The sequence below is a fragment of the Marmota monax genome, unplaced genomic scaffold (genome assembly GCF_021218885.2).
Source record: "Marmota monax isolate L192 unplaced genomic scaffold, Marmota_monax_Labrador192_F-V1.1 WCK01_AAM20220418_F8-fsc00265, whole genome shotgun sequence".
Lineage (NCBI taxonomy): Eukaryota > Metazoa > Chordata > Mammalia > Rodentia > Sciuridae > Marmota > Marmota monax.
Window position 1 is genome coordinate 1,274,748 of NW_026694808.1, and position 27,222 is coordinate 1,301,969.

The window sequence follows — 27,222 nt, forward strand, 5'->3', positions numbered from 1 at the left end:
ACTCATCACCACGTCCATCACAGGACGAGTTTTCAATATGCAAATTCCCATGCCTAGGGCCTCTTTCCACAGAGGATATCAATGAGTTTTCAGGGCTTGCCTTGTGTCATCATCAAGAAAACATTAGGATGATAGAGACAGTGCAAGATCACAAAGCATCATCAGCTGGGAGCCTCAGAGAATCTAGAATTTTCCTTAACTGCTTTATTTAGCAGGATTTAAAGTTCTTTTTCCAGTGGTGACCTGACCCAAGGAAACAAAATCATAGCTATCAATTCCATTAAACCAGAGGCAGTGAGTGGCTTCCCAGTCAAATTCTGGGACTACCGTTCGCTATCTTCACTTTAGCATGTGGTTTCTGTCATCATAAGCACTACTGGTTCTGCTAGGGAAAGTGAGCAGAATTGGATCCTCAAGTGCTCAGAAAAGCCATAAAGCTTTGATGGGGGCCATTGCCATAGAAACGGTACATTTATTCATTTAATAACAAAATGAACAGTTGCCAATGACACCAAAGAGTAGATAATACCTGCAATGAGATCAGGCCAGGGTCCTGAAGTAGCTGTCTTGTCAGATCTTGCAAAAACCACTGAGTCAGGGCTGCTGATTAACTGAATTGTTCTGTACTAAGTATTTTCTTAAACTGTGGACCCACTGCTCATGTCTAACTGCTAACACTAAGAACTTGATCCTGGGTCTCTGCTCCGTTGAATCTGCAGAAATAGGGCTCATCACCATCCCCTATGTCTCCCAGAGTTAGTTAGCCTGGTTGGATCTAGTTAGTGTGGTTTCATCCCTGTGAGTCAGGAGGAATGATGTGCCTATCTTGACGGTTTGTTTAGGTTGGTTTTATCCAAGGGCAGGCTTTTGGAAATTTTTTCATTTGCTTGTTTTCTTGTTTTGTTTTGCTGAACTTCTCAGTAGCAAAATAGCAGATGAGGCAAGGAGATGGACTTGGAAGAGATGGGGATGGAAATGACATATGCCAAGTCCTATCCTTAGGCTCAAGGAGCAAAATGCATACATCATAGTATTCCTTGCACTAGACTTGAATTATGTTTTTTGATACATATCTATCTCGACTCCTGCCTTTGAAAGTGGAAGTGTGTTCCATTCACCTTTTTTATCACTGGCTGCCTAACCCAGTGTCAAGCAATTGAAAGAATTCCTGATACAACAAGGTCTGTTTAAAGTAGAGAAAAGAGTGTAGGAAAGGAAGGAAAGTGAACGGTCTCTGGAAGTGAAAGATGCATATATGTAAAGAGTAGAAATGAAGGAAGGACCAGAAAAAGAAAAAAGATGGATGAAATTGCTTCTAAGATTGAAAAGGGCTGCCCAATGAATGCACTCCCCTAAGGAGTTCCCCCTGTTCTTCCAGTCAAGTGCAAATCCTCACAGTGGGGTACCCTATCAGAAGGCATTTTGGCTTAGAATTGAAAGATCCAGGCTCAAATCCCGGCTCTGTCCTGTACCTCTGAACTGTTTTTTTCTCCCCTACAAAGTGAGGGAAACAATATCACCTATTTCCCAGGGACCATGGAAGGGAGGGGGTGGTATTTATTGTAAGCTGGGATGCCTCCCAGCATCCTTGTAAAGAAGGATTTGAATGTGAAGCCAGACCTGCATTCAATTTGCTTACATAAGGTCCACAAATGCCAACAAAATACATAATAAGGCACAGGGTCTAACTCAAGGCATGAGGGGGTAGTGCTGCTAGGGGTTATCACCTCTTCCTGAATGGCAGTCTAAATGAGTTGGAAAAAGGGCTAATACTTTTAGGTCATTGTCACAAGTCATGAACAAATTCTTGGTAAAATCATTTTGTTCAAATGCTATAGTGTGTATGGGTATGGGAGAGAAAGGGAGAGGGAGGGAGAAAAAAAAGAGGGAGAGAGGACAGGGTTTTCTTTGGGGTAACACCACCTTGAAAAAGTTAACAAGGATCTAATATTTTTATGTCCCCAAAGCAAATATGATGAAAAGGAGCCCACTCTGAATTAGTACAATGTCAAAAGTTGTGCTTCAGTAAAATTTTTGGACTTAGGAGAGATTTTACTATTCATGGGACAAGCACCTAGCCTCATCCTATATGCCCATCCATTTTTGCATGTTGGGTCCTTTTTCAAAATTATGATTCAATTCTATTTTAAGAGATTCAGAAAATATGGCAGTAACAACTTAGGCAAAATCATCTTCTGAATTTGGCACTCTAAGGACAATTTTTCTAAGGGTGGAACCATAGCCAGACAGCAATCAGAAGCTGGAAAATCCTGCTATCAACCCTATTTATAAAAATCATCTCTGTTACAGTACCATGGCTGATTGTCATGTTACTCAATTATGTGAGGCTTGGCCGGTTCCCTGAGTCCCTTGGCAATGCACTGAGGCCATGAATATGGAGGGGGGCATTTTCCCTCCCTGAAATTCCCCTCCACTTAAGTTTCATTTTGACAGGCATATTTGCCCAATCATTAAATATTGCTATTTTCTTACTCCTAATGCCCACCTTGCAGCTCCAGCTCTTCTTATTCACAGTATATTTCCTGACACTCCAAAGCTGCCATCCTTTCTGAAGACATTCTCTAGGGAGAGGTCTCATTCAGAGCTACGATAAGATACTACCTGGAGTACATGTTGATTCACAGTTGGAATAATAGAGTAGCCCGAAATAAATTTTAGCACAAAACTTAGAAACAAATGAAGGAGAAATGGAAATAAGGAAAATAAAAAGTCACCTGAGGTGTATTCATATAAGTACATAGGAAAAGTTATGTCAGATTATCTCCACATCATGTACACATAAGACAGGGATCCTAATTAGAATAAGATGTACTCCATGTTTGTATAAATATGTCAAAAATATTCTCTACTGTTATGTATAACTAAAAAGAACAAATTAAAAAAAAGGCATCTTAAATGCAAGGGAAAATATTAAGGCTAATGGGAAGGTAGTTAGGGAGGAAGCCTGCTTTGAAACATTGGCATGATAGGATACTGCAGAATTAGAATGATCATGCACTTCAAAGTATAGGTGATTTAAGGAAAGACAAGATGAAATAGAGATTGTGACCTTTTAAAAATACTTATCTCGTATTATTCTTCTGTTGTATCTTTTAGAGATCATAGAAACAGAGTGTCTTTGTTAAGGTGAAAGGTAAAATATCAAAAAAATTATGGTAAGACCTCCCTAAGCACAATGTCCATCATAGCATTTGAAATGTATAAAGAAAATGAAAAAACTCCCAAACCAAGCAACCAAGATGTACGAGAATGTGCGATTAATGTGCCAAAGTTCCTCTGGGTCAGGATCATTCAGTGGAGTCTATTGTTAATGGATAATCTTTACTACTTTGATATGTTCTTGATATGCACTTTCCAACATGGTAGCAGACACATATCAGTAATCATCATTTGTAACATGATTATTCCAAATTTAGATTTGCTTCAGTTGAAAAATAACAGATTTTGGAAACTTGATATGAACAAAATAATTTAAAATATTTCATTAATATTTTATATTAATCATATGTTGAAGTGATAGATAATATTATATACATGTTGACTTAAACTACATTAATAAAATATGTCTCATCTGTTTCTTTTTACTTTTTTGCTGTGTACACTTGGAAATTCAAAATTATAAGTGCAGCTTTCACTGTGGTTCACATCATCCTTCTATTGGATAATACTGTTCTAGGAAGTCAGCTGTGAGGGTTGTTAGTGGGTCTTGGGAATGCTGGAAGTACCTCTAACATATACAACTGAAGTAGAATTAAGGCAGACATTTCTTGTAAAGTTGTAAAAGTAATGATTAGCCAAGGATTTAGAGTAAGCCTTTGCTGAAAGCCATAGGCTTTGTGGTGGCTCGGTTATTTTGTGCCCAGCCAGACTGCGGCAAGCCTTCATCACAATTCTTAAGCATTGGTCACAAGTTTTCTAACTGATAGATTCTTCCTTAAGATACAGATAGCATCTATCAAATTCTTACACAAGTGAACTTGGGAGTTGTTACCGTTTGGATCTGGAATGTTCACTAAAATCTCACGTGTTGAAGGCTTGGTTCACGTGGGAAGTGAATGGAATATGGGGGCTCTGATCTCATCAGTGCATTAACTCATTGATGGCTGAATGAACTACAGGGAGGTGGTAGAAACTATAGACAGAGGGGCTTATTTGGGTTAAACAGGTCACTGGGAGAGTGTCTTGTACCCAACTTCTTTTCTCTCCCTCTTCCACCATGTACACATATATGTGTGTCTGTCTGTATCTCTGCTCCTGGCTGCTGTGAACTGAACAGCTTTAATCTACCATGTCCTTCCACCAGGATGTTCTGAAATCTCTGAAACAATGTGATAAAACAAACCTTTCTTCTTTTAAGTTATTTGTGTCGAGTATTTTGGTCACAACAAAACAAAACTAACACAGGAGAAATATTAAAACTCAGTTTATTAAAGTTCATTAAAACTCAGAGAAAGAAATAACTTGATAGAAATAAAATCTTAGAAACTACAGATATCACAACACATAGCTCCCAATATCTCTAGAAATATTAAACTAAGTAATCATAGATAATAATCACAAACAGTCAAATGGTGCTCTCTCTTTGCCAGAAAACAACACAGTGTGTACATCAATTCAATTGATTGTAAGGAACTGGCCTTAGAAAGGACTTCAATTACTGTACCAAGTGACAGCCTCAAACAAGATTCAAAGTCTGGATGCCGACTACTACTATGTTTATTTTCATAGCTATGTTGGCTCTTAGGGCTCATATCCAACAAGTTGATCATCCAAAAGGAACCATAAGGTTAAGTGCTAATTCACATACTTCAAAGTACTTGCAATAATTTAGGGGATAAATTGATGGTTTATTCTTACATATTACATCAAGTTGCATATTAAAAATGTTTTCTTTGAAAGAAAAGTCATGCCAATTGTGATATTAGATAAATATTGAATCAAAAGAGTAAATCAGAAGTTGACTTCCAATATGGACAACTGCAATATATTTACAAGTCTTGAATATACCAATGAAAAATTATTCAAGACAATTCCACTAGATATAATGGAGCTGGTAGTTCAAGTTATTTGCTTTTGATACATTAAAACAAGTTACAAGGCAGCACAACTATTTCAATGCAGACCTCCCAAAGATAAAAAGGTGTGAAGTGAACCCTCAGGCTGTTTGATCGGAAGAGTTCTCACTAGAGTGATGTGACTTCAGCCCTGGTGGTCTGGTGGCTAGGACCTGATGCTCTTGCTGCCATGGTCTAATCTCAATTCCTAGTTAAAGTGAGATAGTGAGATGTTCCATCTTAGTTTTAGCTTCTCTGAAAAGATGTGGTAAATTGGAGATGAGTCATAAAGTGGGCCACCCACCAAAGTAAGTGATCAACAGGACAAAAACCAGATCCCTGATCAAAAGTTGAAGTTACTAGTAAAGGGATCTTAATGAAATAATTCATAACTGAGTCCTACCTAATTCAAGTGCATGAGGGATTCTTACAAAGAATACCCTAATCTCTGTCTTACAAATATTCACGACCATACACAAATGTATGTGTACACACACACACATACCAGGAAGGAGTTCACCTATACCAGAGAGCAAAAGAAACCTATTAAGCAACATCTGAACAATAAACATGATCAAAATTTCTAACAAAAACACCATTGAAAGTTCTGTTCCCAGAGCCTTGTAAAGATAGAATTGATAGTTATTGTGTCCCGTTAAACTATGCAAACTATTTGTAAGGCAATTTATTAACAAATGTCCTTTGAAACATTCTAATACTCTCATAAATTTCCATTTTGTGGGGACAAGAATTTTACACACCAGTGAAAATGTAAAAGTGTAAAGGAAATACAGGAAGAGGAACTGGAGAGGAAGTTCATAACAACTCAGTATGGAAGGACCGATACTATGACTGTCATAGCATAGAACGAAGGAGAGAAAGAAAACTGTCATCTGTCTTTAAAATGAACTTGCCTGGGTAGGGGTGGAGTTAACATATTCTTGATGCTCTTTTTCATTTATTTTTGTTTTTGTTTTGTTTGCTGTTCCAAAACCACCTTGGATGATTGGATTGCAGGTAGGTGGCCTGGGACGAAGACTAAGCAGCACTGCAGAGTCAATTTGGATTATTGGACCCACAGTATTTCCCTTCTTGGGGAATTAGAATGTGAGTCATAGAGACAGTGTGATCAGTAGTTAGTGTGGAAATAGCAGCCAAATAACAGGGAGCAGCAGAGGCAAGAGACAGCTGCACTGCATTAGCAGGGAAGCCCAAAGGAGAATCCCTGGTGTCTCCTGCTGAGAAGATAAAGAAGGGACAGTCACAAGAGCTACCTCAGATCTGTAGTGAGCTTTTAGAAACCAACTGTTCCAGTCACAATGAGGTCTCACTATCCTGCAGTTCCCATTTGAGTTGGTCATCTTTCATTTTTTTTTTCCTGTTAGATCTTTTTCCTCCTTCTTTTGGCAAGAGTTCCTCTAATATTCTTCCAGGGAACCAATAATTTCCCATGTTCAGTCCATGTGTATTTGGTAGAGCTGACATATATTCCATTTTGAGGTGTGGGTATAGATGATCATAATATTCCTTTTCCTGGTCAGAGGCTCTCGTGACACAACCCAAGACAAGCCAGTAGGAATTATCCCTTGCACTTTTGCATATTGTTGAGAAGGAAAGCTCTCTCTGTTGAGTTGCAAGGATGAAAGTCTTTACCACAATGTAAAAATAATATGCCTGAGAATTAAACTAATAGGAAGGAAAGAAGAACTGACAGAAAGAGAGAGGGAGAGAAAGAGAGAGAGAACAAAACTATTGATTCCCTGGATCCAGCAGTGTCTGGAGTTAGGATAATAGTAGGCAGGTTTTTTAGTAGCATGGATTTCTAGTAGCCAATAAATTCTCTTTTCTGTTTAACTAGTTGGAGTTGGGTTTCCAATGAACATCATGTAGTTTCTTTTATGAAAGCTGAATATGAAGTTTTGCTTGAATTTCCCTGAGGTCAAAACACTCCCTCAGGAATCCAGTTTTCCTGTTTCCACTAATTCCCTTGAATTAAATTTCCACTTGGGAGAACATGAAAGTATCTCTCATCATTGCATACAAATGAGCATAACATACTCCGTTGCATTATTTGATAAGTAGCATTGTGTTGAATTTCCTCAATTTGGTGTACTAAAGCTCATGTAAATTTCAATAAATGACAATGTGGTACAAAATGAACACTGGACTGAGTGTGAGTCCTAGGTATAACACTCGATGACCTTATTCAAGCTGTGTGACATTGGATGGGACCCTAATCTTCTTCATGTTACTGCTTCCTCATTGGCAGAACATGGAAGTTAAGCTAACTAAGTATCCATCTATTTATTCAATCATTTCTAAAATGATTCATCATGAGATTACATTATTATTTCTCACCTTTACAGTTTCTTTCAGCTCTATTAATAGTTAATCAAATCATTTCCTTGCCTAGAAATGTTCAACTACCAACTTCACCAAAAGACAACTATTTCCATGGTCTGTGTATCCATCCATCCATCCATCCATCCATCCATCCATCCATCCATCCATCTATCTGCCCATCCATCCCTTAATTCATTCCATAAGCATTTATTGCATGGTACTACATGTTAGGCAATATGTTAAAAGACCTGGTTAACATCCAGGAGAACATGCCACTCTAATATGCTACTCTAAGCCCACAGATTTATTATATATAACATATAAAGGGCATGTATAAGTGCCTTAATGGCATATATCACAGAGGTCTGATTTGGCTAAGGAGGGCAGTCGAAGGAAAGTCTTCCAAAGAGACAAACTAAACAGAGTGTTGGAACAAGGAGCTGGTTGGGGGTCATACAAACATGACAATGGCAACAGTATATTGGGTGCTACTCTGGGCCTGCCTTCTGGTAATGTGCTAGTGAATCCATCAGTTCATGTTTCCAAATTGCTTGGTGCTGAAAAACACCATTATTTCCTTGACAAAAAGGAATTGAGAAACATAAAAAAAGTAGTGAGATCCCAAAGAAAGTATTTAGTTCCATAAAAGCTTATACATGAGACAATGCAAGAATTTTCAGAAGTGAAATGACTGGGTTGTGAAAGTCTTAACCTAGTCACTGGATTAATCTATAGATATGGATTAACTGGAACGGAACTGTAGGCATGTAATGTGTGGCTGGATGAGGTAGCTTACTGGGGGTGTGACATTGGGGTTTATATTTTGTCCCTGGTAAACAAAACTCTCTGCTGCTCATAGCAATGTCCTGAGCTGCTTTTCTTGGCTATGCCCTTCTGCCATGATGTTGTGCCTCACATCACTTTGGGCCCAGAGCTATAGGGTCAGCCACCTAATGGCCTGAGATATCTGAAACCATGTGCCCCCAAATAAACTTTTCCTCCTCTACATTGTTCTTGTCAGGTCTTTTGCTTGCAGCAACAAAACAGCTGACTAAAGCAGAAAGTGTCTGCTGAACTCAGATTTCACCATTTCTTATTTTGCCACCACTTCTTCCTGGGCAGCACCTCCAACTCCTTTAACTGACACCTTGAGGAAGTCACTCAACTTCCCCGGGTCTCAATTTTCTCATCTATAAAACATGAGGTTTTTGGTTATATATATGATATCTCAGATCTTATATTCAGCATTCTATGTTGATAAAAATACACCTGAGCTAGTGAGGAGAGGGAGGAGAAGCCATGAATCCTACAAAGCAGACTTGTGGGTATATTTAAAAAAAAACAAAAATCAACTTGCATTCATGGCACAACAAAATGTTGTAGGAATTGTAGCTATTGAAATGCAGGTTGGATGGAGCCAAAAATAGCTAATGCACCCACAGTTAATGCAGGGAAACTGTGAGGAAGCGTTTCCTTGGCGATCGAGTTACTTAAAGGTAAAGTAACTAGGTTCGATCAAAGACTGGTTTCTCAATTTCTCATCCTCTCTATGCGCTCTTCAATTGTAATTCAGTGTAAAGGGAAAAAACTGTCGACAAATACATTCCACTGAAAAACAAAGGTCATCCAAAAATATCAAGAAAAGGGCAATCCGGTTAAATCCAAACAAGCAAGAGTCATAGGAGAGGCATACACAGTTCCTGTGTACCCTTGAATGCCTGCATGTGCCTCAGAACCACATCTACCCAAAGCTATTTCCTGTGGATCTCTCAAGCTCTAAAATAATTTGAGAGAATCAACATCAGAATTAATAGGAATCTGACGTCTGTCAATCTGAATGTAAAGCCTTAGATTGCAACCCAAAGTCAGCTCTTTCTAGAGAAGGGAAAAGGACAATAGCTGCTATTTCTTACCATGCATAATCAATGCTGCAAGGGTTGCTAGGCAACAGCAGAAAGGCTGTCAAACATCCCCAAGTGCCTCCAATGGAAGAGAAGCAACCCGGCAGCCACTCCACAGAGGTGAGAGGCTGTGCAGTCCTGAAAGCTGTGCTCAGTTTGCTTCATTTCTTTAAAAATCCCTTAATAGTAGTTAAGGCTAAACCATAGACAGTTTCCTCCCAGGCTCATTTAGCCTTTTGAATATGCTTTCATTTGGCCCAAAGCCATAAAAATGAACACAGTAAGCTGAAGAGAGGCAGCTCTGTGAAAGGTCCATAGGTTATTCTGAACTAGTTTACCCTGGAGCTTGTGGAAGATCCAACGTATCCCTTACATGGTTTCAGCCTCTGAATTCCAGAAAGTTTAAATGGGTACCCTCTCTGAAGTGTGAAATTACTCTAGCTAACATAAGCAAAACCTCTAATTTCAACATTCACATTCAAGGTCATTGAGATGAGAATTCTTAGTTTTGTGAACATGAAATTAGAGTGAATTTTTAATCTGCAGGACCTATTTTCTTTCTATTTGAGATGACAGCTTCATTTGAATTTCCACAAGAAGACAAAGTAGCAGAGAGAAGTCAGGATTTGATAAAGGGTTGAATCCTCCCTCTCCCCCCTTTTAACCAGTGTTGTTTAAAGAGCAAACACTCATCATTGGTCACTAATTTGCAAAAAACTTATTTGGCAATCCAAAGGTATGTTAGAGTATGCGAAGACTAGGTCCTGGGTCTGTTCAAGATGGGATTAGATTTGTCATTGGAATTTAAACCAGAGAAGGGCCCCATTGACAGTAGTGATAGATGATATAATCAAAGAGAAGCAAGCAGTGGGCAAAAAAGTGAAATGGTCTTTTTTAAGGCCAGTTCAAGGATAAATGTCGTCACAACCAGTTAACCCTGCCTTATTAGTAATTCAATCCCTAAAGTCATATTTTAGCATGTGTTCAGAAGGAAATAGAACATATGGATTGAGGGTATCCTAGATTTTGCTATGCAAGACCCTCTCTTTAAGGGCATTGCAAAAAATATAGTGAAATAGGCACAGAATAAAAGATGGTACTAAGATGAAAGGCTATACCCACTGAGAAATTTGTTGGCTCTATAGCTGTATCTGGCTGAGGTTTGTCAGTTATTCCTATACTATCATGTAGGATTCCTTAATCTTTCAGGATTTTCCCCAACTCACAGTCCCACCTGTGACATCATAAAGTGAATTCAGAGTCAGAAGGCTTGACTTAGCTTCCTGGATAGCCTCTAAGTAGCAGTGCAAAACATGGTCCCAAAACACGTCTTCTGTTTCCTCCCCTAAACACACAGCTAGGCTAGGATTAGATGTTCCCTAAAATTCTTCCAACTGTAACATTTGATCAGTCTATGAATTTATAAAAATAGAGACACCTTTGGTCCCACTTCTCCAAAAGTAGGGGGAATAGAAGGAAAAAGCAAAAACTACAGATATAACACAGCCAAATGTTCTGAACATTTTGTGCTAAAAAAAGATAACAACGAAACTTTTTGAGTAAATCAAAGAAAGGAGGAAGTAATCGCAACAGCAGGAATTAAACATCTCTTGAACTCCCAATAGGATTCTTACTTTGACACCATCTACCCCATTTGACCTCACATCTCTCTAGAATCTCACTTCCCCTTCCCTTTCACCTTTCTCAATCTTCCTGTTCATTTTCCTGTCTTGGGAGAGATGATGTTTGCTTGATTGATTTATTACCCCTAGAAGGGTTTGCCCTTTATTCACTGAAAAGTGCAGCTCTTAGGAGCCTTCTCTGAGAGTTTTGGAGCATCCTGGCAACATGTTAATTTCATTCAACAAGAAGAACAAATGTACAATTTTTCTATTGCTAAATATACCAGTAGTGGAATATGCACCTGATTTTAAAGAAATGAAAAGTTTTCCTGGTTAAAACTAGTAAACAAACAAATAAACAAACAAAACCCCGTCATTGATACAAATGTTCCTTGTTTGGCAGAGATACAATACAACACACAACAACAACAACAACAACAACAACAACAAAACTAAACTATCTTATATTATACCAAGGAGTTAAGTTTTACTATGGTAGCCAAATCCATATCATTTGGCTCTTAATTCAATTTATAAATGCATGCTTCTTTTAAGTGCTTGGCATATGCTACCTAATACCTTAGTGAGGTTTTAAAAACTTTTTGATAATGCATATATAAGAGATCTGCTAAAGTTTTTTGTGCTATTTTTGTTAATCCTTGGATTTTAGAAAGCTCAATGGATTTTTTATCCCCTTTAATGATGTTATCTTATTGAATAATAAGGTCTTCTTTTTGAGTTTTTGGGGATGACTGTGATAAAGGACTCTCAGACTTCTTTCCATTACTAGAAACTGCATGTCTTCTGGGATGGTGGAATCCACAGGAGATATCACCCACCCCTTGATGAAATCAAGCCTGCACTTATAAAATCCTATGGCTTTGGAAGAATTCTAGAGACAAGGTACAGTATGAAAGGAGAACTCAGTGGAACAGGCTGCCAGAAGTGAAGTCCTCCTCCCTTCCAGAATCTCCAACATACAACAAACTCAACTGAGCATGGCATAAGTTCCAAGAAAACTGGGGAGACAAGTTAGAGTCTCCAAGACTTCCTGACACCACTGATCTCCATCCAAAATTCTGGAAGCATGGAAAAGGATGGGTATTTCAGAGTTATTTAAGGCCTATGGACTGGTTGGTTGCCCCTGAGCAGAACCACTAACAGTTGAATGTACCCCAAATATTCTTCTGACTGCCCATTTAGGTAAAGGAATTTGAACACATTCACCATAATAAACATAACTGACTCTTGAATTGGCCACTAAAATATTAAAAAATAAAGAAAAAAACTTCCACACATCAGTGTGACTGTGGTGGATAAGGAGACATTTTGAAATGTTCTCTTACCTTCACTGCCACCAAGATCTTATCCTGCTCAGGACAGAGGTTATAGCATTCAGCTAGGAAAACTTTTCCAAAGGCTCCTTCACCTAGCTCCCTTTTCAGAACGATGTTATGTCGCTTGATGTGCTGAACAACTGTAAAACAAACACAGAATTTGGAATTAAAGTTTGTTGAGGTGAAGACAGAGGGTGGGTACTCAAGGGCATATCCTGTGAACTTGCAGACCCAAGATCCTCTCTCCTTCCACATACTGTGAACCAAAGGGGAGCACATTTTCCATCTTCACAGCATACCCCAAAGATTGGCACAGGTTTTATTGGCTACTTTCCAGAACCCAAACATTGTTTTTGATAAAATCAGAGAACTAGCTGTTGGCTGCAAGATATGACTAATGAGCTTTACAGACTGGGAAAAGGAAAAAATGAAGAAATAATTAACATTAAGAGCAAGCCAGATTTGTTGGTCAAATATACACTGGGAAAGGTGGAGGGATCCCAGGAATCCCTCAATTTTTATGAAGACAGACTCCTAACGGAGATAGCCTCAGAGGACAAGAAAAAATGCAGATCTATGCAAAGACTTTGGCCTCCCCCTAGTTCTAGTTTTCCAGTGAGGTAGCTCACTAGACCCTGGTTGAACCTTGGTGACTACTTTTGTTTATACAAGAAATGATTCTCTGTCTAAAGCCTGGCTTACTTAGCCCCTTTCTAAAATAATGTCCTGGCCTTGGCTCTCCATAGCTAAGAAGAGACAAAAATAGATGAATAAGAAGAGAGGCTATTTTCCTTATGCTCTGGAGCTGGCCAAAGTCACTCATGCATATGCTTAATGGAGATCAAGGCAGGAGGCAGTCAAGGGTTCTTAATAAGCCCATTGGCTGCAAGGTGGAAACCAGAGAAAGGCAAAAGATAGGGCAGAGCTAATAAAGTAACTCAAAAGGAGACTCTGTAGGACAAAACAATAGTACAAGCTTGAGCCTCTTTGCCCAGCACTTTGAAGGTTTAATCCCTTAGCTAGGGGATTCCCCCAGTCTGAATCTTTTTTGAACTCTTTGTCCCTAAATTGGTAGCACAGCCGGCCTTCTGTATCTTTCACTCTCACATCTGTGGATTAAACAAGTTTGCATAGAAAATATTTGGAAAAATAATAATTATGTCTGTACTAAATATGTACAGACTTTTGTTTTCTTGTGATTCCTGAAATGATACAGTATAGCAACTATTTGTATAGCAATTACATTCTATTAGGTATTAAAAGTAATCTAGAGTTGATTTGAAGAATTGGGGAGGATATACATAGATTATATACCAACACTATACCACTGCATATATGGAACTTGAGCATCCTGGATTTTAGTATCAGAGGGGGGTTCTGGAACTAATCTCACATAAATACCCAGGGAAGACTATTTTTAAAAAAGATTCTTCTGGGTAGAGTGGCACATGCCTGTAATCCCAGAAACTCAGGAGGTTGAAAGGGGAGGATCACAAGTTTGAGGCCAGTCTCAGAAATTTAGTGAGATCCTCAACAACTTAGTAAGACCCTGTCTCAAAATAAAAAATAAAAAGGGCTTGAGATACAGATAAAGTGTCTCTGGATTCAATCTCTAGTAGCTATGTACATATAGAGAGAGATCATGATCTCTAGAGCATGGAATTGGAAGCCAACAATGTTGTCTTAGCTCATTCTCACAACCCTGTGAACCCTTCTTTGTGTTTTATAAATGGGGAATAAGTCTGTAGGAACTTCAAGCATTCTTGGTCTGGCAATGGGGATCTTGGATTTGATCCCAAATCTATCTGAATTCAGAGTCCACTTTTTTTCTATACCACAAAGTCTCTTTTTAAATTTAAAATTGTGGTAAACATAACAAGGATTTGATGTATATAAGAAATAAAGGTAAAAATAAGTTCTCTGCTTCCCTTCTGCCTCCCTTAACCCTTAAGGTCTAGCTGAGGTTCTAACTCCCTTAGAGAACATTCTGAGACAACTTTGATGGTCCAAGACCTCATTCCTAAACTCATCTCCTCACTGCCAGGGCTTGGTGACATTTCCACATTTATAAGTTCCCTGAGTTTCTGAGTGGGCCTGGTCTGCCTCCTGAACCCTTATACATCTTAGGTACTCAGGACAAAGTACAGCTTTAGTATCGTGGTGTATTTTGATAATTTTTCTTTAAAAGTATTTTCTTCTTGATTGTGAACTATAATTTTAAAAACAAAAATATGTAAAGCACTCTGCACTTTAAAGAATAATAAAATGAGTACCTATGAACCCAGCATCCATTTAGGAAACAGATTATCATTAAAGGTTGAGCATTCCTTATCAAAAATGCATGAAACCAGAAATGTTTTGGATTTTAGATATTTTTGGAGTTAGGAATATTTGCATATGCATAATGAGATATCTTGGAAATAGGACCCAAATATAAACATGAAATTCACGGATTATTTTATACTTCTTATACCTATAGCCTGAAGGTGATTTTATACAATATGTTTAGTGTGCTTACATTTTGATGACAACCAGTCACAGAAGGTCAGGTGAGGAATTATCCTCTTGTGGTATCATGTTGTTGCTCAAAAACTTTCGGATTTTAAGCATTTTGGATTTGGAATTTTTGTATTAGAGATGTTCAACCTATAGCATCTAAGAAGCACCACTGCCTCATGGGTTCTTTCTTGATGTAACTAGTTTCTTCCTTGTCTCCCAGGGAGATCACTACCTTAATTTTGTATTAATCATTTTCTTTATTATTTTGTTTCTAATGCAATGTATCCTATATATCCCTAGTAAAAGATTGTTCAGTCTCACCTGTTTCAGAAGCTACATCAATGGACTCAAGGTACATATATTCCAGATTTCCCATCTTTCATTTAACCATGTTGCTGAGATTGAGTTACTTTGTGTGTGTGGCAGTAATTCTTTCCCTTTTATTACTTTAAAATATTCTGTGGGAGGACTGTACCTTCATATATTTATCCATTCTAAATTGATGGATAACCTAGTCTTTTTAAGATACAACTTTATATAAAGTTCGAGGGGTTATTAAAGTTTGGCTTTAATGGGATTTCTTCCCCTTGATAATTTGTGTGGTTTTGATCCATAAATGCCTGAGCCTCAGGAACTCAGGGTGATGAAACCAAAAGGTCTTTTTATGAGCAACTATATTAATGGATATGGGAATGAATATTAATTTCTCATGTTTCAGTAGCAAAACCTGAATTTAAGAGTAGAGAAATGCGTTAATTAGGAAGAGTGCCCATATCAAGACCCAAATGTGATTTCTGCAGAGAATTAGCTGCCCTATTTAAATCTAATATTTAACTCCATGGTTGTCACATGTTCATTGGGAATTAAATTGCCACTTGATTTACTTTACACTATAACCAGGCCAAGGCAAGTATTTAACCAGTTTTGCATTTGATTTAGACACTTTTTTCTTTTAATATTCTAATCAGAAGAAAAAGATGGTGGAAATAAATTTTTAAAGACACAATTAATTTCATCATTTTGAAAGCCACAATTGATGAGACCAGTTTCCCAGGTTGACCTTGAAAGCAGAAGATGGACCTCTTCTTTAGGAAATGGGTTATTTGCATTTTTTTGCCTTTGTTGTGGTTTGGGTTTTAAATTATCTGAACAATGTTCATTTGCTGATGTATTATCTCTATACAGAATAAATTTCTCTCTCATAAACTGGAAGCCACTTAGGGACACAGGTAAAGATCTTTATTTGCACTTGTATTACTGGCAGGGCCCAACAATGCTTTGCATACAGTTTGTGTTATATAAATATTTCTGAAAAATATGTTTGAGGATAATAAACACAGACAGATACTGCTTCACTACATTATCTCAGCCCTATGGGGTATGTAGGTAGCACATGCCCATTCTCTGAGGTGTCAGGAATGGAGAGAACAGCTAATCTGGAGCTTCCATATTCCTGAACTAAGGATTTCTTCCCATTCTCCTCCATGAGAGCATCAGGACCTATCCACACCTGCCTCACTTCCTCTTTCTGTTAAACAGTACAGGAAGTCCCTCCTCACCCAACCTTTCACCCCAACAGTGCTCTTACTTGTGCCAGACAACGTTCAAATCTTCTCCTCTCTTGGAAACTCCTCCAGGGTGCCCTCTTGGGCTCATCACTTGCCATAATACAAATGCCTTATCTCAAACTTTCATTAAACTTTCTTTTGCCTCTACTACTCAAATGAAAACCTGGCTGTGTCTGGCACCCATGCCTTCCCTGTGGCTCTCTCAGAGGAAGGCCATCCCACCCTTTATCTGGGCTTTGTCAGCACTGCATGCCTGTTTCACCATGACTCCTCTCCCTTTTGCCAGGGCCCCAGCTATCCTGCCCTTCTGCTGTCTTCCTTCTCAGGGATCCAGAAACAGAGAGATGGAGTAACTTGCCTAAGCTGCAGACTCCTAGGGCCACCCATTATTCTCTGTCTTTCAATAGAGGAGCTCAGAGGCCACAGGTACTGGAAGGTTTGGTTTGGTTGTTTGGCATTAAGCTGACTCTTTCTGGAAGCAAGACTGTCTTCACCAAGGAAGCGGTGGGTAATAAGCTTGCCCACTGTGTGCAAGCTCCTTAGATCACTGTATACTAGCACTTTGAATATAACTGTCCTAAAGGTCTATGCAAACATTTGATTCATTTCATCATATATATTCGGAGTGAGGTGAATCTAAGGATTCCACAATAAACAAGACAAAATTTTTACATGCTTTTTTTCTCTTAGATCAGTCAATTTCCTGCTCTTCACTTTGGAGACTTGATATGCTTCTCTGTTCTCCTCCATAAGAGTATCAGGACCTATCCACAGCTGCCTCACTTCCTTACTTCCTGATTTTTGAGAAAAATCACCTCATACTCAACATGAATTATAAATAAATTATAATTATAATAAATTGTAATTATAAATAAATACGTAAATAAATAAATAAATCCAATAAAATTTACCACAGTGGCTGCCTGTATTTGGAGGAATATTCAAAACAATAGTTAATTTTTAAAAAAAGGTTTATAGAAAATGTTTTTCTGAAATTCATTCTACCCTTCCCCTCATCCTTAAAAGGAGGTATCAATAAGAGTTGTGGGAAATACGCCTTCGTTTGTATACTGTTTGGGTATCTTTTTATTGATGAAATTTTCTAGGATGGAAATATCATCATCTGCAAAAAGAATGGATCCAATTTCTGGTTTTGTATTAATATCACATTAGAGTCACTGAAAAATACATTGTGTCACAAAGTAGCTGTAGCAGTTTCTGGGAATGTTCACAGTTTTGGATTATTTGAATAAAATTTTGGTATAGAATTCTCCCAGAAGTAAATATTTTACATATATACACAGGAAATAGATAACGTACTAATCCATATCTACATCCATTACTACAAAATCTAAAATTAATAGAAATATAAATAACTATCCACTTAAGGTCCCAGGAGGTATTTCTTCCCCATTTCCTCAGTAATGAGATCTATAGAAATCCTTGGGCCAGTGGACACCTCCTGCTCAGCACATGAACATTCAATAGAACATTTATTGAGTATATAATATATGCCAAGTTCTAAGTGATCTGAAGTATAAAAAAAGATATTTTAAAGTTTGGAGTGGGAAGATGAAACTCGGCATACCCTCAAAGGATATTTTTAGGAAATCTGGAAATTCCTATTTCTCTGTATTCTTCAGGGAAGGTGGGCTTAACAGTCCCATTTTATAGGACTGAACACTGTGATAGGAAGAGAACTTGAATGTCCCAGAGATGGACTCCTTCACATGTGACAGATCAGAGTGAAGTTCTTCATGGTGAGATGATCTCTCTAGGACAATGTAGCTACAGGGTAACAAGCTAGAATTCAGGTCCCCAGCCTCTCAGAACAACCTGTGGACTATGTAATTCAGGCTCGAAACTGGGTCTAACAGCAGGGTTCCCATCACCAAAGTAAAAACAGGGATTTTATTTAGTTAATATCTTTTCAGCTAGAAATACTGAAACTTTCATGGTAAGCATCTGATCAAGTACCTCATAATAAAAAATTTCACTTGAAAAATGTTGATATAAACATAAAATGTAAGTTGAAAAGCAAAATGTAATAGTTAAATACTTTGAAAGGTGCTTGAACTAGAGTTAAAAAAATTTACAATTATTTACTAAATATCTTACTGTATAGACAGTATAATGAATTGAGCAAAATCATCCACCAAAAATAAATAAGTCGTGTGAAAGATAAAAACTATAGTTTTGAATTTCATCTACATTTTTCTTAAGAGATAAGTTGGTAATAAATGGAAAATAAATATTATTAAGACCCACAGACACAAAACATGCTAAGACAAGATCAGGCCATATATTCATAAATAATACTAACGATGAAAATAGGACGTATACTAACATTAAGCCATTCTTTGGCACTTTAAATTTTAAAAAGGAGAAAAAAATCCCAATGTGCATTATCATCAATTAATTTTCATATCCCATTGAATGAGGTCAATGGCCACATTTATTTTACAGATGACACCACAATTAATTGACTTACATGCGGTCATAGAGCAATCCACTTATTTATCCTTTTCCAAGTACTATTTCCAATGAAACGAGGAAATAGGGAGGGAAGAGACACCTAACATGAGCTGATTGCTATTATGGGCCAGATGATGTGCTGAGAGATTTACAAGAGTTATTGATCTCCATAGCAATCTGGTAGGGTATTCTTATCTCTATTTTCAAATTTAAGAAAAAATATTAAATGAGCTAACTCACTCATTCAGGATTCCACAATATAATAATAGGCAAGGCTTGAATTCTATTCACCACCATGCTCTGTCTGTCCTTAGCCTTCTTGTGAAAAACTGAAAGAGAAAGTATGTAAGCTTTACTCTGTTTACTTAGGAAATTATGGGTCTATTTTTATCAGTTTAGTTCCACAAGCCACTATTAGGCACTTACTAAAAATACCTGGGCAATTTTCTAGGGCCTGGGCAAGGGAAGGGTAAAATAACATTTATCCTCAAGGAACTCAAGGCCTAAAAGGGCAGAGAAACTCATGTAGATATACTCATCATATCCTTCCCTTTTGCTTTATTCACAAAAGATTTCAGGTACTCTATAATACATGAAGAAAATACAAACTTAAATAACAAGTAAGATAAAGTAGACTAGAAAGCTAAGACAAGTTATTAAGCAGAGATGCGAACATACAGGCTTTAGGGTCCCAAATATATATTAATCTTCAGTGATAATTTGACTCTAAGATTCCTGACTAACGAAGTCAAAGGGCAAACACAATAATTTAGGCTACCCCAAAGCATAACCTCCTTCTGAGAAGTCAGAGTCCTCATGACAGTTTGTCATGATTTAGGGACAAATCAAAAGAATTTTTCACAGGGGATTGGCACAAGGTCAACATCCTCAACAAGTCTTTAGAGTAAGTAGTGAGATTCCTAAGTGTATATCTCATGGCAGAGCTCAGCACATGTCACAAAAAGCCATCCTCAGCCAAAGCATTGTGCAGGGAGTCCATAGCCCTTGGCATCATAATGGAATAAAAATAAATGCCTCTGGGCATACTCAAGGGCCCTTTGGGCATGCAATTGATGAATGCATGCAATTTCCCTGAACCCACTGCTGGGCCTAGAACACATTAGGCAATCAAAACTATTTAATGAATAAATAATAACATGAACATGTAAAAATAGGTAAGTTATTGAACAGAGAAAAGAATGGTGGGAAACAGAGTATTTAGGGTAGGAGAATAAAAAGAGCAAGGATGAGAAGGAAGAAAAGACCAAAGAGTACTGAAGAAAAAGTGATTTGTCTTGGTTTTTCCTCAAGAAGCACAGAAGGCAATATACTATAAGGGGAGAATGGGAGAATGGGACTGGATCTTGGAGGCCCTGAACATTTCAAAGTAAGTTAGGCAAGTTATGGAACAGATAAATAGAGACTCTTCATTGCTCTATGCCTCCATTTCTTCATCTTTAATGATGGATTTGGGGTAAATGACATCTGGGGTCTGCTCCAACACATACATCACATATTTCACAGTCTGAGTCCATAATGCTTTCTCTCTCTCTCTCTCTCTCTCTCTCTCTCTCTCTCTCTCTCTCTCACACACACACACACACACACACACAAACAAACACACACATACACACACACACGACAAATCATTATAAAGATCATCTGGCTGCGGTACTCCTTGGGGAGTGAAGTGAGTTGTGGCTACATATCTAATTCTCACAGAGTTTCCTGCTGATCTGAGGGTGGGTCCCATCCAGTTACCCATCCATGCCATTTATATATACTTTTGCTTCATTCACAAAAGATTTAAGATACATTGAAGCTGAGGGTGAGTTCTGTCCAGTTACCCCACCCATCGTTCCACTTCAGCCCCTTGTCCATCAAAGGTACATAGCTCAGTGTGACTGATTAGTCTCAGAGGTGGGGTTCATACTCAGGAAAGCTGGAATCAAGTTGTGATTCCAAAGAAAGTAGAGGATGTCTTCAAGAACTAATTCTCAGAGAATAACTATGAGGAAGAACAAGACAGGAGACCAAAATTGAACAAACTGGAATCAGGAGAAGTGTTAAGGATGATGCTGAGGAGAGTAGAAGGGGGATTGCTGTGGGTGAAGTAGTGGTGCAGTGGGGGTGTAAATGGAGACTATTTTTGCGGGAACTTTTGGAGTGGGGGGAGAGGGCACACGCAGACAGAGATAGCATGGTGACTCCGGAGGATGGAGGCTGGGGGAGATTTTGAAGTTTGAAGGTAAGCTAAGAGCAAGACAAAAGGTGAGCAATTAAATATGCCCCCAAAAGGAAGGAAGGAGAGAGAGAAGGGAAGGAAGGAAGAGGGAGGAAAGGAGAAAGAAAAAAAAACTGGTAGGAGAGATTCCTAGGCAAGTACAAAGTTCAGTGGAATGGGGAATGCAGAAAACTTCTGTAACAGAAGGGAGATTTCAAGTAACCCACCCTCTGAGAGCCTCAACCTTGATTCTTATAACAACATTGAAGGAGAAAGTGGATCTGCAGGGATTCTCAAGGAGCTTATTAAGCAAAAGAAATCCTAGCTTTCAAGCTAAGTTTTGCATTAGGTACAGTGATGGACAAGAGAGACTCTTACAGGTGACTTTATCTTTCTAGGAAGTGGTCAGCTACCTACTCAGATGCCTCAGACACCGGCCAGTGGCAGCAAATGACCCATCACCAGACAAAATTCTAATGATCTGAATAAGACCAGAGTGACTATAGGGATGGAAAGAGTTGGGCTTCATTTAACCTGAACATTACAGTAGACAAAGCAATGGAATGATTTGAAGTTAAATTCCTACAATTTCTTGAGTTAACAGCCAAGGGTGGGGGGAGAGCCCCAGAAATCTTTCAAGCTGTTAGACTGAAAGGAACACCACACTTCAAAATACACAGACGGTACATCCTTCGCTTTGACATCACCTAACAGCCAAAATTATATCTGTTCTACACACTGGCATGTGGTAGAGTTGGATTGATTTGCCCTGACAGCTCTCCCTGCTGGAACAATACTTGTCAGTCAGCCCTGGCAATGTTTGTATTTTCAAGAATCATTATGCAGAATGATTGTACAAAATCCTGGCAGGTGGGCCAGACAGTCTTATCTGCCTACCCCTCTGACTCTGGGTCCCTAAATTCTAAAGTTCTTTCCACCTCTCAAGTCTTGAAAACATCTCTTCAATACCCCACTTAGAAGCCAGAGGACCTTCTATAAGACCCAGACTCATGTATCCTCCCAAGCTGCTTTCCCTGGCTACAGTCTCTGCCTCAATTCCATAGAAAGGCAGATGCTTAGTGGAATTCATACCAATAACATGTGGTCTACATTTGAAAGATGAAGGGTCACCAACAAGATATTTGGATGCACCCCAACTGTTTTCCTTCTCTGGACAACTGTCTGTCCAGTTTATATACTGAGCAGCTAAGCCCTGTGATAGTTCTTCTTTAATATGACTATACAGGGACTCAAATTTTAAAAGTAATACCCTTAAAGGATTTTTACAATACTTCCAGAATCTTTCAAATCAATACACTTTCCCCCTCATTCACCACTGAAGTATCTATGTGAAAGGAACTGTGTTTGGAGCTGTGGAAGATTTGAGAATGAAGGAAGAAGGAGAAGTCAATGGTCATTCATTGTGTGTCAGTTGTGTGCTAGGCATTGAATTAAGCATTTTGCCTACACTATCTTATTGAAAGATCCTGACTGACCTAGAGAGAAACATCACTGTATCCATTCTGGGGGTACCATAACTGAGTCTTAGAGATGTTAAGTGACTTCCCCAAAGTCACACACCTGGAAAGTAGATAAGGGATGCCAAATTTGACTCTGAAGTACATGTAGTCTGCCCCAGTAGAATGTGGTTCTTTTCCTCAAGTGGACAGTCTAATAGGGAGATGAGGCAAGTACACAAATAACATTTGTAAAAGGCAGAACATGAAAACTGTCATAACCGATGTAAAAAATATAGGGTAAAAAAATGTGTTGAAGGAAAAATAAAACAAATCCATTGAGTATAGACTATAAATTGAGGTTGTATCATTTCAATTTTCCATTGTAAGTTAAGCAGGGATTGAAATGTTGGCTGGAGAAGAGATTGTTGGATGTAATGAATTATGACTTTTCCAGAATGCCAGGATGTCACTGACTTGGTCACACATTGGTCTGTCATTGGAAGACATGCTGACATTAAAGTCTCAAATCTGAAAACTATTTAGGTTGAGCCAAATGAATCTTCCATTCCCGCCAGTCAAAAACACACAGTACTGGCTATTTCATCTGGCCCAACCTAATTTATCGATAGATCATATCTTTTAGAGAACTTGTGAATTTTAGAAAATAATTCATATTTTGTAACTTAAAAAAACAGTAGGGAAAGCAATGCATGCACATAACAGCAAATTAAATATGAATGAAGAGCTTATGATGGAAAGAATTTGTGCCCTTCTGCATTCTTCCCTATTTAAGACATAGATTTCCCACTACATAACAGGATGAGATCACTCACACCCCTTCCCACCTCTTGCCAGCAATTGAGAGTTGTATTGTTTTAGGTTCTTTTAGTGACTATCATACTTAATCTCTATTACAGTCAGTGTCCTGATTCTCTGATGATGAAGGTGTTAGGACTTTCATGTTCCCTTGACTCCAGTCACTTCCCATATTCTTCAGCTGTACTTTCATTGTAACAGTGTCAAAACGGTAGCATTTATATTCAGTTTACAATATGATACAATTATGTGTCTTATGATTCTGAAAACTGAAAAGCAACAAACAAAACTTTCTATGAATATAACCATTTTAATACCACACTGTACAATGCTAAGTAGGTGCTAAGACATTTTCTTTCCCATGTGTCTAATGCCAAGCAGAGAAGGGGGTGGGGAGTCTCTTTTATTAAGCTAGGATGATTTCTCTTTCCTAGCATGAAGATTTTCCTAGCATCTAATTCAAGTAAGTAGGTTTTTTTCATTTATGCTGCTGGCACTTAGTGGGCTTCTTAATTTGAGGTCTAGGGTAAATTTTGAATACTGAAAAATCATCTTCTGTTTTTTTCTTTGATAATTTGATCCCTATGATTTTTCTGTGTCCTCATTTTTATCTGAAAATATTAACTATGATATGTCACCCCTCATGAATTGATACTCTACTTCTTTTTTTCCTTCCCCAATATTTTCTGCCTCAATCTTCTTGTTCCATTTTATGGAAAAATATTCTTTAATAGCTTCTAGACCTTCAATTGAAATTTATATTTCAGCCATATTTATGATTACTACAAATTTCTTCTTATTATCTCATAATTCCTTTTTCATAGCTACATATCTTTATTTTAAGTACATACAATTCTCAAAACACAGAACCCTATATTCCTTTAAAATTCCCTTCTGCTTCCTGAAATCCTTGTTTCCTTCAAGGTCAGTTTTTCTCTGAATCTCTTCTTTCAGGTAGAGTTGTCCTCAGATGCAGAGTTGATCTCAAACCCCATTCAAATTTAGGAATTTAAGATTGGACAGCCAATATGGGTTTAAGGTGCCCTCTGTCAGGATTCCTGTTTATAGACAGAAACTCTCCACATGAAGTCTGACTAGGAACTAGATCACTAGCAGGCATGTAGAAGGGGGCCTTACTTTAGAGTGAGCAGGCAGAGTGGCATGTAACTATGCTAAGTGCAAGGAAACAACATTGTGAGGCCCATTCCACACACACAGCCTCCATAGTGATTAGGTAGTGTCTTCAAGGAAGTGGTTTTAGACTTTATTTATTTATTCATTTGGGCATGAGTTATTTAATACTCTGCCAGTCTGGAGGTAGGGTGGTGCACACCACTAAGACAGTCACCATTCACCAGGGTTAATTGCTTTCCCACTTCTCTCTGCTGCACCTGTCTTGCTCATTGGCTCAAATGTGGAGCCATTCCTGGCTCTACCAGAAGGGCAGTCCCTCTTCCAGTGCAGACCTACAGAATACTCTGAGTTGAATGCTCGATGTGGCGACTATATGTCATCTCTCTTTCAGAAATCTGTTGAGAAATCTCATCCACTAGGAGATCTTTCTCTTCAACAGTTCACTGTTTATGGATAAAAGGCAAATAGTCATGCCTCACCAACCTGAATTTGCATTATCTTCAATCACTTTCCAAGGAAGTCTCTGCAGACCAGTTGAAATGTTCTCTAAGAATTCAAACAGTGTATCTAAAGACCGTAAGCAACCTATTCATTTTATAAATGAGGACAGCAAGGCACAGTAAAGGTATCAGGTTCTCAGAGCTGAGCTAGGACCCCAAACCAATTGGTTTTCCCTCAATCCAATGCCATTTTCATTATACACCAATCCTTCTCATTGTAAACATTTATTAACCAAACTATATATATTCCAAAAGTATAAGTATAAAGGAAGGTAGGGAAGAAAAAGACTATCTGAAGCCAATGGAATATTACTATAGCTTATTCCCAGGAGTTAAGTCACCGCTTCTCTGCAACTATCAGATTTATTTCTTTTGTCCCTTGCTTAATTACATCCTTTATCTTTGATGAGCTGCAAAGCCAGGAGCATGAACTCATGTCCAGAAGCCCTGGTGCTAAAGGCAGTTTACAAGTTGGAAGCAGATTTATAATGTGAGAGTCATGGTGCTTGGGTTACTTTCCTCTCTTGTCTTTATGAAAAAGACTTGTTTTGTGTGCCTCTGTTAGCTGGAAGAATTCCAAACTTGGCAGTTAATGCTACAAATTCTTTTTGTATGATAAAAAATGTAAAACTAAGTCACATTTACCTGATCACATCACTCCAAAAGGAGAGAATTATTCCACTATTGGGCTTTAGGGTCCTGTTGGGAATTCTATAAAGGGTCAGACTGATCTGGCTTCTGGTGGCTCACCAGGTTTTATAATAAAGTCCCTTACAGAAATTGTCATCTCCTGGGAGAACTTTCTCTGTTTGAAGGGAATTACTTATGCTGGGTGGTTAAAAATTCTATTCTTACATATTAATATGAGTTACTTACATCTGGAATTGTCATGGTCTAAAGTATTCTGAGTAAATTGTATTGAAGAAATTCATTCAAGAATAAGTCATTGTTAAATTATACAGTATGCTAAGCTTGAGAAAGTTGTCAACTGATGGCACTTTGTCCTAATGGCTATGGTTAAAATATTCTGTGTTTCTGGCAGAACTTGACTGAAAATAACATAAGTTCAGATAAGTGATGGAGAGGTGGGCTTCCTAATGGAGGAGATTTCTGAACAGATTTCTAAAAGATAAATGGAACATATTTGTCAATGAGTGAAACATGGTGAAAGAATCTTCCACTCAGAGTCTGTGATGGAGGAGGGTCTGCCATGTTTGGTGGAACCTGAAATGGCTCCAGGTTGGAGTAAGCAAACAAGACGGGTGCAACAAAGGGAAGAAGTGGGAAAGGGCTTGAACACAGGGAGGTATTACTGTACCAGAGATGTGCACTTTTACCTCCATTCTGTCAGAGCACTACATTGCCTATTATTTATCCTGGCTGAAAAGTTTGTGGTGATGCTAGTAAGCAAAACTACAGTATGGCCAGTTGTATAAAAGCACACAGTTCCTAATGATCATGAAAACAAATCACTTTATTACTGGGTTGTGCATTTACTAAACTGTTTATCCTCATTTTGGTGTGCAACACTTCTATCTATAGGAGAGTTTAACAGTATGCCATGTTATGCAAACAGCAGACTCATACATATCATTTTGACCTCGTGTCTTGATAGGATGAAGAGACTACATCATATGATTGACCTATACCATCTGGGTTTTCATAAGTACACACTGTGATGTTTGCATAGTGATGAAATTGCCCAACAATGATTTTTTAAGAATGTATCCCTGTCGTTAAGTGACACATGACTACATTTGCAAGAAACAATAGAGTATTCCTTGTATTTTGTTCCTCTGCCTTATGAATGTGCACATGATGATAACGAAATGAACAGGAGTGAGACCCTGACAAGCCCAGATGAAACTACCCCCGCTACACAAAAAAATATTAAGGTAAGGGGGGAAGGTAAGGGAGGACAGTATCCTATGGGCAAGGCCAGGCAGGTGATAGAGGAAGCAGAGAGTGAAAATGGCCACAATTTACAAAAAGGGATTAAGAGACAGAATGGAAGCCTCAGTTCAATCACAGCCATCAACTAACTACATGACTTACAGCAATTCACTTAATGCATTTGTCCCCTTTCATTTCTTTCCTCTCACTGCAAAATGGGAATAAAAATACCTGACCTCCACCACCTCATGGGGCACTACTGAGAACAAAATGGTATTCTAAATAAAAAGCACTCCAAACAATGAAAATGTACTATAAATGTTATATGGCATGACCACTGTGATTTAGCAATTTGGCACTCAAGATTACACAGTG

At 38.2% G+C, this 27,222-nt stretch overlaps 1 protein-coding gene across 4 annotated transcripts in view; it reads right to left on the reverse strand.

The window, feature by feature from the left end:
* The window catches only part of Ntrk2 (neurotrophic receptor tyrosine kinase 2), a 362,470-nt gene that overhangs the window by 76,235 nt on the left and 259,013 nt on the right, over positions 1-27,222 (reverse strand). For all 4 annotated transcript variants that reach the window (XM_058573106.1, XM_058573107.1, XM_058573105.1 and 1 more), the window contains one exon: positions 12,288-12,418. In XM_058573106.1, the coding sequence (XP_058429089.1) occupies positions 12,288-12,418 (131 nt within the window). The remainder of the gene's footprint in view (positions 1-12,287; positions 12,419-27,222) is intronic.